The 14,799-nt window shown below is 41.1% G+C and overlaps 2 protein-coding genes across 5 annotated transcripts; one reads left to right on the top strand and one right to left on the bottom strand.

Annotated features, from left to right (window-relative positions):
* Positions 1 to 125: 125 nt before the first annotated feature.
* Positions 126 to 9,891, bottom strand: pcmt (protein-L-isoaspartate (D-aspartate) O-methyltransferase). 4 transcript variants are annotated; one of them, XR_010330642.1, is made up of 8 exons: positions 9,733 to 9,891; positions 5,295 to 5,399; positions 5,119 to 5,150; positions 4,582 to 4,686; positions 3,969 to 4,089; positions 3,720 to 3,805; positions 2,513 to 2,742; positions 126 to 1,370 (listed from the first exon to the last, which is right to left on the bottom strand). XR_010330642.1 is itself a non-coding variant. In XM_064340027.1 (8 exons), the coding sequence occupies exons 1-7, from the start codon at positions 9,788 to 9,790 to the stop codon at positions 2,563 to 2,565; spliced, it is 687 nt and encodes a 228-aa protein (XP_064196097.1). In that variant the 5' UTR covers positions 9,791 to 9,891; the 3' UTR covers positions 126 to 1,370; positions 2,520 to 2,562. The 4 variants fall into 4 exon arrangements, 3 of the variants coding, with proteins under 3 accessions (XP_064196097.1, XP_064196096.1, XP_064196098.1); XM_064340027.1 differs by having other exon boundaries at positions 2,520 to 2,742; XM_064340026.1 differs by having other exon boundaries at positions 2,573 to 2,742.
* Positions 9,892 to 10,888: 997 nt separating this feature from the next.
* On the top strand, positions 10,889 to 14,604 carry nup43 (nucleoporin 43). The gene is made up of 8 exons (XM_064340022.1): positions 10,889 to 11,142; positions 11,519 to 11,641; positions 11,970 to 12,047; positions 12,237 to 12,399; positions 12,925 to 13,060; positions 13,208 to 13,359; positions 13,532 to 13,648; positions 14,031 to 14,604. The coding sequence occupies exons 1-8, from the start codon at positions 11,023 to 11,025 to the stop codon at positions 14,258 to 14,260; spliced, it is 1,119 nt and encodes a 372-aa protein (XP_064196092.1). The 5' UTR covers positions 10,889 to 11,022; the 3' UTR covers positions 14,261 to 14,604.
* Positions 14,605 to 14,799: the final 195 nt, after the last annotated feature.

Here is a 14,799-nt window from a genome sequence, read left to right as displayed (position 1 = left end):
TGAATTTATGAATGTCTCTCATCTTGCACACAGTTCCTCTTGGACCTGTACACTGCAGACTTAAGACCATTAAGTTATGATTTTGGTTGACTGTGCTCAAAACTCCTTTGGAAATACTTATGGAATACTTTGGAACATAACCTTTATTTACACAAAATTAAATGTACAAGCAAAAAGAAAAAAAACAACCTGTCTGTGTTTGAAATGAACTGAAATAACAAGCAGAGGCTTGGTAAAATCAAGGGTTTACAGCACCAACACTCCATAACACGCTGAAGGAAAAAAAAAAAGAATAAGATGAGCTTTTTTTTTTATTTAAAGCCACTTGCAATTCCATAAACAGTGTACACCCCTTGAAGCAACACATCTTCTAAGCCTCCAAGGTAATATGCTCTAAAACTCACAGAGAGAACATAGAACAAAAAAGAAAAACAGAAGACATATGCTTTGCACGAAGGTTTATTATAATTTTTTTTGCAAAGCTGCTCTTTGTTTTAGTGTCACTCGCTAGTGAGAAGCCTGCACAGAATGCGGTGATGGAGACCAGACACTGCGGCCAATCCGGTGCGTCGGAGTGAAAGCGCAGCCAGGGGCATGCGTGCCATTCGCCCCTGCAAGGGAGGGTGGGAGGAGCCTGCCTGCGTTGCCGACTGTACGAGAGTGAGAGATATCTACAATGCCACTGCAAACACTGGGGGTCATCGTGTGCTGCATTTCAAGCAATTAGATACCACGTTGGACAAGAAAATCAGCCGTTGTGCTGTTCTATTTAAATACTGTTAGCTGGGAACCAAAAAAAAAAAAAAGCAGAAACATTTAAATATTAGCGCAGACCAATACAGATATCTACATTTTTTTGGATGCACACTCTGGCTATGTGGACACCTAATATGCATTTGAAAGGCTTAACACATCAAAACAACCTGGCAATAAGAAAACTGGTCTCTCGTCTTTAGCTTTATGGAGCTGAACATGTATGTAGAATGTGGTTTTGACTTGTTTATTCATCTAACCACAGAAACCCTGCGTCCATTTCAAAAACAGGAAAACAAAAAAAGAAAAAAAAATTATATTTCACAACAACAAAATGCAGGCATTACAACAAACTCAACCTCCTAACTTTTTGTTAATAACTACCAATCCATTTTCTTGCACTCTGGGTTGTCCCTCAGCACTATACTTATAATTAAGCATGAAAATCCTTCCCAGCCCATCCACCAACCCAACCCGAAGAAAAGAAAGAAACTGTTCCGATGTGTTGGTTATTGATGTTTTCGTTGAAATCCAATAGCTGCTGAACCTTGAGAAGCTCATTCCAGGTTCAGACTGAAATGCAGGATAGTTATGCTCTCCGACTTCACAGTTCATCCCTGAGGAAAACAGAAGGATCATTTCAAAAGCTAAACCATGTAAGTTCTGCAGTTTACCTAGAAGATTTTTAATTAACATGCACACCCAACAGAACTTAATAATTAGAAATTTTGTGAAAGAAGTCAGAGTCCCCTGCTCTAGAAAATGAACACGAGGAAACGTTGAGCTGAACCTTCCCAGCATGCACCATGCAAATGGCTGTTACAAGGCTGATTTATATACTTTTTGCACTTCAAACTACACACTTGCCCGGGGTTTTGCAGTTTTATTTTCTCATGGAATAACCGACTGTGTCTTTAGACATGCAGACCATGAGAAATTCACGTTAATTTCCCTTGCAGTCATGCAAACTGAATCGACATCGGTTCCTTTGATGCTTCTGGTAAGAACATTCACCATGCTCTCAGACATCAGATAAACCTCATAAGTAAATCAATAAATATATTGACAAACATTGAGAATCAAATACACAGGATTCCAAGCACTGGTTGCAAAGCTTTTCAAAAAAACTGGGAGAACAAAAATTAACCCAGCTGGGACCCACAATGCACCAGGGCAGGGTTGAGCATATTTTGTGGGGAATGGAAGGGGGCATTGATCATGAGTATTACCAGCACACTTCGAACATGTGTATGGACAAAGCTATATTACTGGGGTAAAAACATAACCCAGGTCCGATCATATGCCAAGAGCTTCTGAGGTAAACATCAATTTTATCAGAGTAATGATAGTAATACCATTCTGTTATTCCAACTTTTCCTCAAATAAAACACTGCTTACACATTTGTAGGGACATGGCTGATAATACTATGAGGTTGTACTAAAATGCAGAGCAGGTATGAAGGAAGTTACAATTATGATAAGTGAGCAAATCTCTCATACCAATGCAGTTCTTCCAACGGCAACTACTTTAGCTTCTGTAGTGTCTCCATTAGAAGAGAAAGCTCTCGTACGTAGTGTTAATATCCATGTCACTGCACACCTTTAAAACCCAGCGGTTTCTACGCACAGCTCTGGAGTGCCGTTCGCTCCGAGGCTAAAGCTCAAACATGCAGCCAGCTGCCATGGCATGGAGAAGCAAGTAATGACGGCAAGCAGCAAACGCAGTCCCACTGATCTACTGCCTGCCCCAGGCCACAACCTTTCACCTTTGCCACCCTGGGAAGGAGGGGGGAGAGAGGGAGTAGGAAGTCACTTCCACCTGGACCACTGCTTGTCTTTGTCTGTTAAAGGCACGTAAATCACCCCCATCAGGGGCTTCATTTTGGTGCTCCCGTCCTCCATTTTGTCGTACTGCTCCAGCGTCTGGTTCCCCCCGGCCGGGCCCACGGGCAGAATCAGCCTCCCGCCCGGCTTAAGCTGGTCCAGCAGCTGGGGGAGGGGAGAAGGACGTACATTGGACTCTCCCATTTTGCACTGTGGCTCACTAAGCACAAAAGCCACAAACGAGTCTCTACAACAGTGTAGAGACTCGCATATCAAACAAATATGCAATGTCGTAAATCATTTTCAAAGGGTACACAGGCTGAACAGTTAAGCTATAATGTTAATAATAGTTGAGTTCCTCTCTAAAAATGAAATCCACCACCTACAGCAGCTATACTTCATCTCGAGAGAATGCAGTTCACTTAACCAGCAGCAATGAGTTTAGTGAGCATGGCATTTCTATTAGTAGCCTACAATAGCCTAATAGTGCTGAAATGAAAACTGGAATTAGTAGCCAAGGTGAAATAGGAACATCCTAAACATTTTACAGAACATTCGTGCTATTTTGACACAATTTCCCTTGGACAAGAACAAGTAAGAGCTTGCTGAAAACAGCACAGCAAACGGACAACTATAGCCTTCCTATGCGTGTTCATCCAAGCAGCTACCAGTCATTTCCATCAAGGAAATACATTTTACTGCTCTTTTTGTTGACAAATAATCTCTCATGTTGGGTATGCAAATGATTAATCCCCCGAAGAATGGCTGTAAATGCATTAAATAACTGATGCAAGATTTCCCTGAAGAAATGTATGATTTGAAATACCTTTTGCATTTTTTGGTGAAAAAAACTGACATTTTCAGTCAATTTCACCTTTGCAGAAAACTGGAGATTTAGTCAGATAAACTGCTAATTCTGATGGCAACATGGGCATGAGGAAGGCTACAGCCTGATCAATATGCATCTTTCCACTTTCGGTGTTTTATCTTGTTTAACCCGATATTTAAACAAGATAAACTGGTTTGCTCTAATGAATTGTTCTAATCTAAGTGTAAACCGTATAAACGATCCATAGTTGTTGCAACCCTAGCGTGCACACACATTTTCACAGTTCCACAGTCGATGCCGTAGTGCAACTCACTGCCTGTGGCACGGTAGGTGCTGCCGCTCCGACATGGATGGCGTCGTAGGGTGCCTCCGACTCGTAGCCCAATCGCCCATCCCCCACTGCAACACAAGCACACAAAGCGGGCTTCGCTCAGACACGCCTCCAGCTGACTGACGACAAGCCGTCGCCAGCGGCGACGCTCCGGGAGAGAGGAGCAATTCGACGCGTCCCGCGACGCGGCTTTCCGGAACAGTCTTTAAAAACGCAACGCGTCCCACTTACCGACCAGCTTCACCCTGCCTGAGGTTATCAGGCTGGCGTCGTGCTTTTTCACATTGTTTACGGAGTCATCTACCAGCTCCTGAATGTGATCGATTCCTATTACCTTCCCCTTGGGACCCACCTGCAAAAAGTGCAGACATAGAGAGCTTTTATTTCTCCTGTGGTTGAAAGAAAAAAAAAAACACAGACAACCTGCCACCGACATAGTATGACGCTACATCCATGTCAATCCTAATGGTTCAGGAGAGGAATTCCCACCAATATCCCAGTCTACAGAGAGAATACATCCTAAAGCCTTTTCCAAAAGGTAAAAACATGTTTCAAAATGGTGACATTTTTGATTACAAAGATTTAACCTCTATACTGAAGTAGATTGGAAATTCCATTCTGGACCAGCGATGGGTGGTCACAAATGGAATGTCTACAGAGCTCAGTGCGTGTGAAGCACAGCTACTAAAACAGGGTTACAGGATGGTGCCACAACAAACAGAACCACTTGTTTACATTACTAGCTTAGCCTTGGCACCAGGAAGTAACAGACTGCAGCGGGGCTGTCAGAAGTAGAGCTCCCTCGCTACATGTCATGGCAGCAGAATGCAAAAAAGTTGCTCACCATTCTCGCAAAACACACGGAGAGGATACCGCTGCCTGACCCCACGTCCAGAGCTTTCGCCCCTTCGTGTAGCTGGTCGTGCAGTAGCTCCAGGGCGTAGGCGTGCTGTAAGGGGACATCACACAGACCGCGCCTTTAACTGCAGCTACAGCGCCTCCTGTGGGCTCTGAGGTACGGACGGGCAACCTCTGAGCCCAATACGGCCGACTATCAGATAGTATTACCGTTGTGTTGTCACTTTACGAATCTCATCAGTGTCAAACTGGTCATCCACACACAGTACCTTAACATTACAAGCCTTGATAACTACCATTGCATCAGTACTATGAAGCCACAAAAACCAGTGTTTATAATCAGGAAAAGCTTGACAAGGACACCTCAGTCCCTGTCTGTGCAGAAACACAGTAACTTCTGTGAATAGCCCCTAGAATGTAGGAGATACATTCAGTGATCAAATCGAACACTGAAGGAAATGAGGTGGCATTCAATTAATGGAATGCCATACTACCAGTCTGAAGAATAATTATCATAGCTTACCATATGGGGAGCACTGATAGTTGCTTGGTAACCTGTCAGTATAAAAAAAACAATAAGACTTGAAGATAAAATTCAGTATAAACTTCCCCTTACACAGCATTTTTATGTAACGTTCCTGAAAAATAATAAACGTGAAAAACATAATCTAATTGGGCATTTAATGTGTGGAAGCTCACCTATTGACTGGGGAGAGTCCATGTAAGGGTTGCATCTGGAGAAGTGGGCTCGGTCAGTAGCCAACATGACCTCGTAGACCTTGTCTGATTTGATGATCCCATTTTCTGAAGGGCAGAGATGACTAGAATTACAGTCTGTACCTGAAGTTGCATTCAAAATCTGACAGACACCAGCACATCTGTTACCTTAAGGTAAATGCCTGATACCAGGCTTATGGACAGGCTGTGCCAAGCTATTTATTTAAGGACAGCTTTTCCAACAGCAAGAAGCACAGAAGGCAATGGACTAACAGTCATTTCACAACTTAATGAAAATTAACCATTTGCAATTCTACAACCCTCAACTGGAAACAGCCAATGTTAACATCATCCATGCACTGTAACCTAATGATGGCTTGCAAATGAAATCCACGCTGTAAGTCAGGCATATTCAAACATCCTGAGCTCGACCCATTTAAATCAGGCCATGGATGATATAAAGACTACAGATGGTGGAGGAAATGGGACAGTGAATTCAGGGGGTAACAATTATTTAAACCTAAATGTCTTCTGATTAAACATTCATGGGCTTTGAAGCGGAGCGTTACCCAGAATTCCCTTTCCAGGTGATGTATTTGTGCCTGAGAATATTTAAAGAATTGGCCTGAATATGTTATTATGCAAAAGAAAGAAAGCCTCATCACCAGCATGAGATATATCCCAGTGGGCACTGCTGTGACACAATTTACACAGTATTAAAAGTAGAAACCTCTTTAAGCTGTGGATCTACAGATAATAATAATAATAATAATAATGACAGCAATGAGTGTCTTGACTTGCATAGGCCATAATTCCACACATAGTACCAGTTTCTCTGTCTTTATCTACAAACAATGCCCCTGTACTTCCACACACATATTGACCATGTGTCCCAACACATAGACCCTACAGTTTCTGCTCAATCACAATTGTAAATTTGTTTTGTGTTCAAAGCTCAAAACCAAGTCCCTTCTCCAGATTGCTTCGCTGAGCGGTTAAATATAGCTTCCCAGAGACCAGAAGCCTACTCATCTTGGAAACTGAAATGGGGTATTGGTTACATGCCGGACTGGATTTCAGAGTGAAGCTTATGGATCACTGCCTTTCACCTACTGTTGCCATGGCTAGCTGCAGAGAGAGCAAGGAGGGCAGAGGAGGCTCAAATCTCATTCCTGAGAGCTGACATGACTGCCCTGCCCCATGAATTTGGAGTACAAGAAAGAGATTTATTACAGGGAAAGATCTGCGTGCACATTTTCACTTTAGATCGTTGTAGTGTAAGCACGCCCAGTCAAAACTGACTCAGGGTGCAAATCTAATTTGGCAACCAGCATGGGTTGCAGATTACTCCGTCTGGGAAAGACAAAGTAGTGGCAAACTGTAACCCAACCCACGTATCCACGTTTAGCTTTTTTGCTGTAGGACCCAAGGAAAGGTCCAATGGAACAATGCTATCAAGTGGGTTCTATGACACATGCAGTCTAAAGGGGAAAACTGTCACAATACCTCAATCTGTTGCTCTTTAAGGCAAAGGGTAAGTAGCAGCTATATAAAAATTAAATAGCCTAGCCCACTCCCTCTTTCAGTTCCATGTGTGTATTGTTAGTTTGCTTTGGCCAAGCAGAAAGCTTAGCTAAATATCCTAATACTTACATATTTACTATTTTATTATTGTGGTGATGGGCAAGCAAATTTAAACCACAGCCAAATATAACAAATCTGAAATGTGTATTTAGCTGAAAGAGACTCTGGAGAATAGTGCAAATGAGTAGTAGATGATTTTCTGTCCAGTATACCACTCAATCCAGGAAGACTGTGGAAACATTTTCAGTGACATAATTTATTTAGGCTTTGCATCAATGCATATGAATTTAAACAAATCATACATTGTGACAAATCAGGATACAGCATCTCAGGAAACGTGCTCAGACTTCACAATTCTGTCCTATCAAATTAACAAAGAACTGTGCTATAATTCATGATGATGAAAATAAAACTGAACCCGTCAAAGGCACAAAAATATCTCAGCCCACAGCATATGAAGTCTTACAAATCAATAATTGACCTAAACTAGCCCCTAAAAAGTCCCTAGAAACCAGTACTGCATCCATATTCTTCATTGTAACCTGTACAGGTTTCATTTTTGAATGCCAGCGAGAAGGTGCACATATATCAGTTCGCTTTGTAAATATTCATCTGTTATGCGGTTTTCACAAAGACGCCACTGCAGAAAATAAACTACAGTGTAGTGCACTCCACTGCTCCTATTCTGCTTGGCCCAAAAGCAGCCAACTAAACTTGATAGACAACTTAAATATTTGGAATCAAAGGCCAAAAAGTGTGATTATTTTTTAATTAAATGCACTTACAAGAGGCAGAGTATAAAGACATGACTTAGCCATTAGTCACCAGCTTGGCTACCCTTCTCCAAAATGCAAATGCTGGCCCATTGCAATCATCTGGCTCCTGTCATTTGTCACTTAACCAACGGCATTATGATCCAAGGGTTTTTAAAAGACTGAACTGGATAAAGTCAACATAAGCAGGAGGCACTTGCTTGTCTGATTAGAAGAACAAAAATCTCCAGTGTTCTAGTTTTTGCTCATGAACAGAGAGTGGTCAAATGCATCAATATATTTTTATAGCAAGCACCATACTTAAGTACTGAAATGGTTATTAACTATTCTCCCTCTGGAAGCATTAAAAATACGCAAACCTTTCAGACTACATTCTTCCCGTTTAAGTCATGACACACATGACGACCTCAGTTTTACCCAAAATGTATAATGTCTCATGATTTTGACAATACTTGTCGTTTTCTGATGTTAAACACCTTGGAGGTCACGTGTACATACGATTTTATTGTTACGATGCAGTCTGAACCAAGAACCTGATCAAAAATTGGGGTGTACTGACAATCTGCGGAGGACAGGCTATGAAACATTCCCAACTGGACTGTGGTATTATGGCATGTCTTAAACTGTTTTGCGTTACAATGCTGCTAATTTAGCAATATAGTTCATGCTAGCTTATTTTCAAAATTGCTTGTTCATAGGCGTCTGTTCAGAGCAGGCGCAGCTCAATTCCTCTGATCTTCGTTTTGTATGAACAGGCTGTTTACACTAAAACATTCAAAAATTAAGATTAAGAACTATCTATTATTATCTCAAACATTCCAAAAAAAGGTGCACCTGGTATGAGTAATCAAGTTAGCTACCCATCACTCAAGGAGTACTCCATCGTAGCAAAAATGTGGCACTTTAGCGCTACGAATCGCGCCGCTTAGCTTCGCTGCCCCGCCCTCCTCATCGCTAGGAGATTGAAGAGACAACACAAAACTACTCGGTTTTGAAGATAAATACATTTAGTTGGCTATGTGTTAATTTTGGATTGCTAGTTCGGTTATGTATTAGAAAAATCCTATGCTAGATAGGTTATGTATCTTAGGTGGTTCGTGCTAGCGTGCGAATCCAAATAAGCTAACATCAGCTAGCTAACTTGGCTAACGTTGACTGGCAAGATTGAACTGACGGCTTCAGTTTTGCACGAAAAAAAATCTTTCGATTTTTCGCTTTATGGCGGCGTCATATTCTCAAGAGTTGGGTGGATACATTGCAATTTCGTTCCAATTTAGCTAACGTTAACATTAGCTAGCAAGCATGGGCAGCTAGCTAGCAGAACAGTGTATGTCGTGACTGTACAATTATTGGCGCTTTGCAAACATTAAACAATGCCAAGTCAAAAAAAAAGTGGATTATTTCTCAAGGTTTTAAAAATCCCGTAGTTCCCTAGGCTAAATTACCTTGGATTTATCTTTGACTGCCCAATTTCAATCGAACACTACTGAAAATGGGCCGCTTAGTTACGCTGCACTTTATTGCGCGACCACATCACGTAACAGGGTCCAGAGCTAGCTTAAAAATGACAACTCAACATAAAACAAATAGCTAGAATACCAGGTAATATGCATTCTAAAGTAACACTACTTGCTGTTGCCTTCCATAGCCTCTGTCGTAAAGCAAACAGGCTGCGTGTGCACGTTATACTTCCAAACCTGAGCTAGCTACAATAGCTTTTAAGGTTACGTCATTATTTGACACTTCTCTTCGATGTGACAGTCATATGTCATAGCAAGTGACAGCAGGAAACTATTATTAGCTCAGCTACAATTTTAAGAAGCCTAAAACCATCTTGCCATGCACTACTGGATAGCAGACCCGTCCCCCTTTTAGCAGGCGAGTTCGTTTGATAGCAGCAACTTGCCATCATAAACGGCGCGGGGGACAGCGCTGCAGTTCTAGCTAGCTGAAAACGTCATGCATCTGCTTTTTCATTTGCACGATGAAAAACGTTCCATTGGAAAGAATGCAAGCTTTTTGGGCGTCCGACTCGCTATGAAGAAACAACAAGCTAAACTTACTGCGGAGGTTGTTGACGAGCTCGGCGTGGCTGGCTCCTCCTGATTTCCAGGCCATCATTAAACACAATCTGCGGATCAAGTAGAGAGCGGCTGTCAGTGCCGCGCCTGCGCAAACCGCTTTGCCCACAACAGTAACAACTTCCAACACAGAAGGAGATGATACGTCACTGGACATAGCTCTCGCCCAGCCCCGATTTGCGCTTTCCCGCGTAACCCTACAGTTAACTTGCCCTGCAACTCACATACGTAATAAGAAAATACACACATTTAAAGTATATTTAAATACATAGTATCTTTATTTCAGATATTTGGCCAATATGCTGGTTCAGTATTCGCTCGCGTTTCTTCAGCGAGCGATTATGCTGAAGTGTTAGGCAAGAATTAGCTCTGCAGATATCTTCCACCAGGCGGAGAACTTGAGCTTATGGTGGAGATCACGTGATGCATGCGCAAATTGGAACACAGGCGCACGGTTATTATTTTTATTTAATAACCTGTGCAAAATAAGTGAAAAATCCCCCCCGTGATTCTCATGCTGTTTCACACCACGAATGTTTTGTGGAACATAAAGTTGCTCTAAATGAAAATTATGATATTGGAATATTTCTTCAAACCAACACTTTTACAATAGCTTCTGACTGCTCTTATGAATAACCTACAGTATTTAAAGCCTGTCAGTAATACGATGTCTGCTAAATTGCAAAATTGAAGCGAATCTCTTCGCTCCTTCTCCTTCCATGGCTATTTATCCTATGACAACTAGAATTTAATTTGAAATACGCATGGATTGTATGTTTGATTGTATTACTTTAAATGCTGTTCTTGAATTTGAATATTGCAGGGCCAGGCAGCTTATTGTTTTGTCTGAAAACACATTAGCCGCATACACATTCCAAACGAATATGCAATGGTTCACACATTTGAGGGACATGCACTGCAATGGCCTGTTGTCCAGGTGCAATGTGTGATCCTTTAATTAATTTGTTTATTTTATTTTTAGAGCTGTATGTAAAGACATTTGAAATGCAATACGTCACGGGGACATCCTACTAAAATCAAGATGATTCCATTTTCTTTGGTCGTAATTTATGGCTTTGTAAATAACGGGCGTTTGTCTGTGCCAGGCCACCGTATATGGTTGACCAATCGCATCTTCAGTATTCAAGGAAGAGGTGGAGCCGGCGGGTTTCAGGGAAATAGAAATCGGAGTTGTTATTTTCCACGTTTTTGTTTGTCTGTGGACGTGAATTTACTGCAAGGTAGCGAAATTCAGACCTGAATTGAAAATACATGGATTGTATTAACGCCAAATATGTCTCTCAAAAAATCAGCAAAACAAGATGGAGACCGGTCTCTTCTGCATCCCTACATCTGCCCGACATATTCGCTACAGGGTCATGGGACAACGAGGTAACAGTTCGCAGCGTCAAGCCAAGTTCAAAAAGTGAAAACAGCGGGTTATAACAGGGTTTATAATATATTTTAAAGTCTGGTCTTAATCGTAGTGCTGTTTTTTGTTGACAATAATTGCATAGCTGCTCGTAGCATTTGTTCCTAATTCAAGTGGATTTCAACGCCCGCATCTGCACTTGCTAACGTTAGCTAGGTTAGCTGGCGAGTTGTTTTAGTTCATATTTGTACCAACTTTATAGCTAACTTATTTGCAATCTCGGTAAAGCCAGTGGATTACCACTTTGTATGAATACGTGCTTATGACATGACTATAAACTATGGTACGAGTTTGTTTGGTATGAGCTAGACTAACGTTACATTCTTTTTATTTCAGGATAACAAAGTTTCAATCTGGTCTATTGGAGAGCATGGAGTCTCTAGCATGGACGATGAGTTTGAAGGAGATCCTCAGTTACTTTGCGACTATAAGCATAACGGAGATGTACTGGACCTTCAAGTAAGCATTTTGTGTATATGCACTCCTGACAGTTTTGCCTTGATTCTCAAATCTGTTAGTTGGCAAAAAAGGTTTCAATTGTCATAGCAAGTTTTATAACATAGGCTGCTTTGCTACTGCGTCGCTGGATGTAGAGAAGTAGTTGAAATAATTTCTTTCTTGCCATGTCATTGAATATCCTAAACCGAATGTAATGCAACGAGTTGCAATGTTTATTTGTTTCACTTAGCGAGCTGGTCCATGATTATGTGCGATAGCCTACTGTTGTTGGTATTCACTTAATCATTTATTAAAGCAATTTTAAAAGATAACAATCTTTCCCTTTCAGTTTCTGGACCAAGAGAGAATCGTTACAGCCTCCTCAACTGGAGCAGTGACTATCTTTCGTCACCATCAAAATAGCCAGGTGCTGCATCATTATTTTTGTTCCGGTTGCTGCATCTTCAGTTTTATATGGGAGAGACCTTGTTCTGTTGAGCGGTGGCTGTAAATTTGAGCCAATATATCTTCAAAATGCAAATTTCAGTCATTTAAGATCTCTTGGAAGGAATGTTTTGCAACTAATGGGAAAAACTATTCACCTGTGTCATTTCAGACCATGTCTATGGCACATCAGTGGGATAGGGCTCACCACTACCCTTGTGACGATGCTCCATGCACAGGGTTGGTATGCCACAGCCCTGAAATTGTGACGGTTGGGGAAGATGGGAGGGTCAATCTCTTCCGGGCGGACCACAAAGGAATCCTGCGTACTATCGGTGGGTGGCAGACGTACATGTCAGGCTTACTATACCTCAGCTAGGACAAACATTTTCAGAATGTTGTAATTCCAGAAATGTGGTGTCAGTGATTCACATCAAGACTTAATTTCCTGTTATTTTAAAGAACATCTAGGACTTTTTACTGAAGTATTAATGTTCATATACCTGGCTGTTTTTTAAAAATGGATTGTCAGCTGGAGCTTGAAGTGTGGTCCCTTCATCTATTAGAAACTTGAAAGTGAACTTTTGCAAATGACTCTCACTTGCAGTAACAAGCATCCACAGAAGCTGGGTGCCTTGTCAAGTTAGAATTCTGCAGCTAATTCTTATAGCCAACCAGTGTTAGCTGATTTCATTTTAGGATGCAACAAAGCAGCCATAATATGAGAGAATGAAAAGGCAGTTCAGATTCTCATCCTCATTCTGATTTAATACCTACCAATATTTCTATTGCAAATTATGTTTTTTATTACTTTTTATTGCTGTTTGGATGATTGTGTTTTCCTTGGATTCGAATTCCAGAGAATGCCGACAGCAGTACAATCCATGCTGTGACTTTCCTGAGAACAACAGAGGTCCTCACTGTCAATTCCTTTGGTCAGCTGAAACTGTGGGACCTCAGGCAACAGGGCAATGAACCCTCACATATCCTTTCCCTGTGAGCTCACCTATTCTTTAGATACACACTATTGTTCATTTGGGAACCAGTGGCATGATGACATTTTTAATGATACACTTGTATGTCATAAATATTTTCTGACCTGATGCTTTAGATTTAGTACATGTCTTTTTTTCTATGTAACAGGACTGGGAATAGAGTTCCTCTACACTGTGTGGACCGACATCCCAACCAGCAGCACATTGTGGCAACGGGGGGGCAGGACGGAATGCTCTGCCTGTGGGATGTGAGACAGGGAACTATGCCCTTGTCCATGATGGAGGCACATTCTGCTGAAAGTGAGGGCACATTTACAGTCATCACCAGTCGTTTTAATAATGTGATAACCCACATACTGCCAATCTGACTCTGTTTTTTTGTTGCTTGGTCTAGCTCTGTGAAATTTTTAGACAAAGAATGTTCATGCTGGCACTGTTTACAGTGTTGTTTTCTGTGTTTTTTGTCCCCTAGTGTGGGAAGTCCACTTCCATCCATCGAACACAGACCATTTGTTCACGTGCTCAGAGGACGGCTCCTTGTTGCATTGGGAAAGTTCCACTAGTTCCTCGGTGCCATCCTTCTTACAAGGTAAGCTGGCTGAAATTATAAATACTGGAGATATTGAGAAGGTACCGCAAGGTTTGGCTTGGTATTTGCCTGTGGTTGTGTGTCTACAGCAAAGTGGGCATATAAATGACATGTATAGGTCAAGGATGAATCACAGTAGTCTGGAATTAGATATCATTTGTTTTACAGTCTGTAAGCACCAAGCCTAATAAAGGTTGGATAATTCTCAAGCAATAACCTTTTATGTGTGAGCATTTGGAGAGCTAGAAGGTGCAGTTTGCAAGATAATTTGAGCTTCTATGAGAAGTAAATACCAGGACATTAAATCCTATAGCTTTGTTTTTTTATTGCCTGAATGGGAACCTTTCATCTAATCCATGACTGTAATATTTCCTTTCCAAAGGTGGTCGAAACACCAGCGTCATGTCTCGCAGTGCAGTTGCTCCAGGCGATGGGAACCTGTCCCTGACCAGTGGTTGGTTGAGTGGAGACTCCAGTAAGGGCCATCTGGAGACTACACACATGTTGCCAAGCCAGACCCTGTCCGTGAACAGTCTGGATGTGCTGGACCAGTGTCTTGTCTGTGGAACTGACGGAGAGGCCATATACATCAACAGACAGGTTCCACTGTAGAATGAAGAGTGCTTCTTGGTGCAATGGACTTTAATTCAGCTTATTTCCTGAGCAGTTTATATGACTGTTTTCATAACTTGTGCATAAGTTTCTTTTTTTTCCTTTTTTTGGTTGTTCATTCAGTATTCATCTGATGGACATGGTCAAAGACCCATAAAAAATGTTTGTCATTATGTTGCAATGTTTGGAATAATTTTGATATACAATGTAAAGACTTCAGTATTGTTATGTTTTCAAAGCAGATGGAAAAACAAAAATCCTGAAAAGCTACATTCACAGTCATGTTTGATGATTTATGTTTCATTCATCTCCTTACTAGAGAAATAAATATTTTAATATGTTCACCCTTAAAGTCCCAAAGACTATCTAATCACAAAGTGTAAATGGCACTTGTTTTAAATTTGATTTTTGTTTTTGCATGTGATGATGCAGCACCATTTATGTTTCTAAAATAATACACAGTGGGTTTTCATATAATTAATATAAGTATTTTTGTATTTTTAATATGAAATTTGATATTTCATATTAAATATTTGATT

The sequence above is a fragment of the Anguilla rostrata genome, chromosome 6, assembly GCF_018555375.3.
Source record: "Anguilla rostrata isolate EN2019 chromosome 6, ASM1855537v3, whole genome shotgun sequence".
Lineage (NCBI taxonomy): Eukaryota > Metazoa > Chordata > Actinopteri > Anguilliformes > Anguillidae > Anguilla > Anguilla rostrata.
The sequence above is the reverse complement of the archived record's forward strand: the minus strand, read 5'-3'. Positions and strand labels throughout refer to the sequence as shown.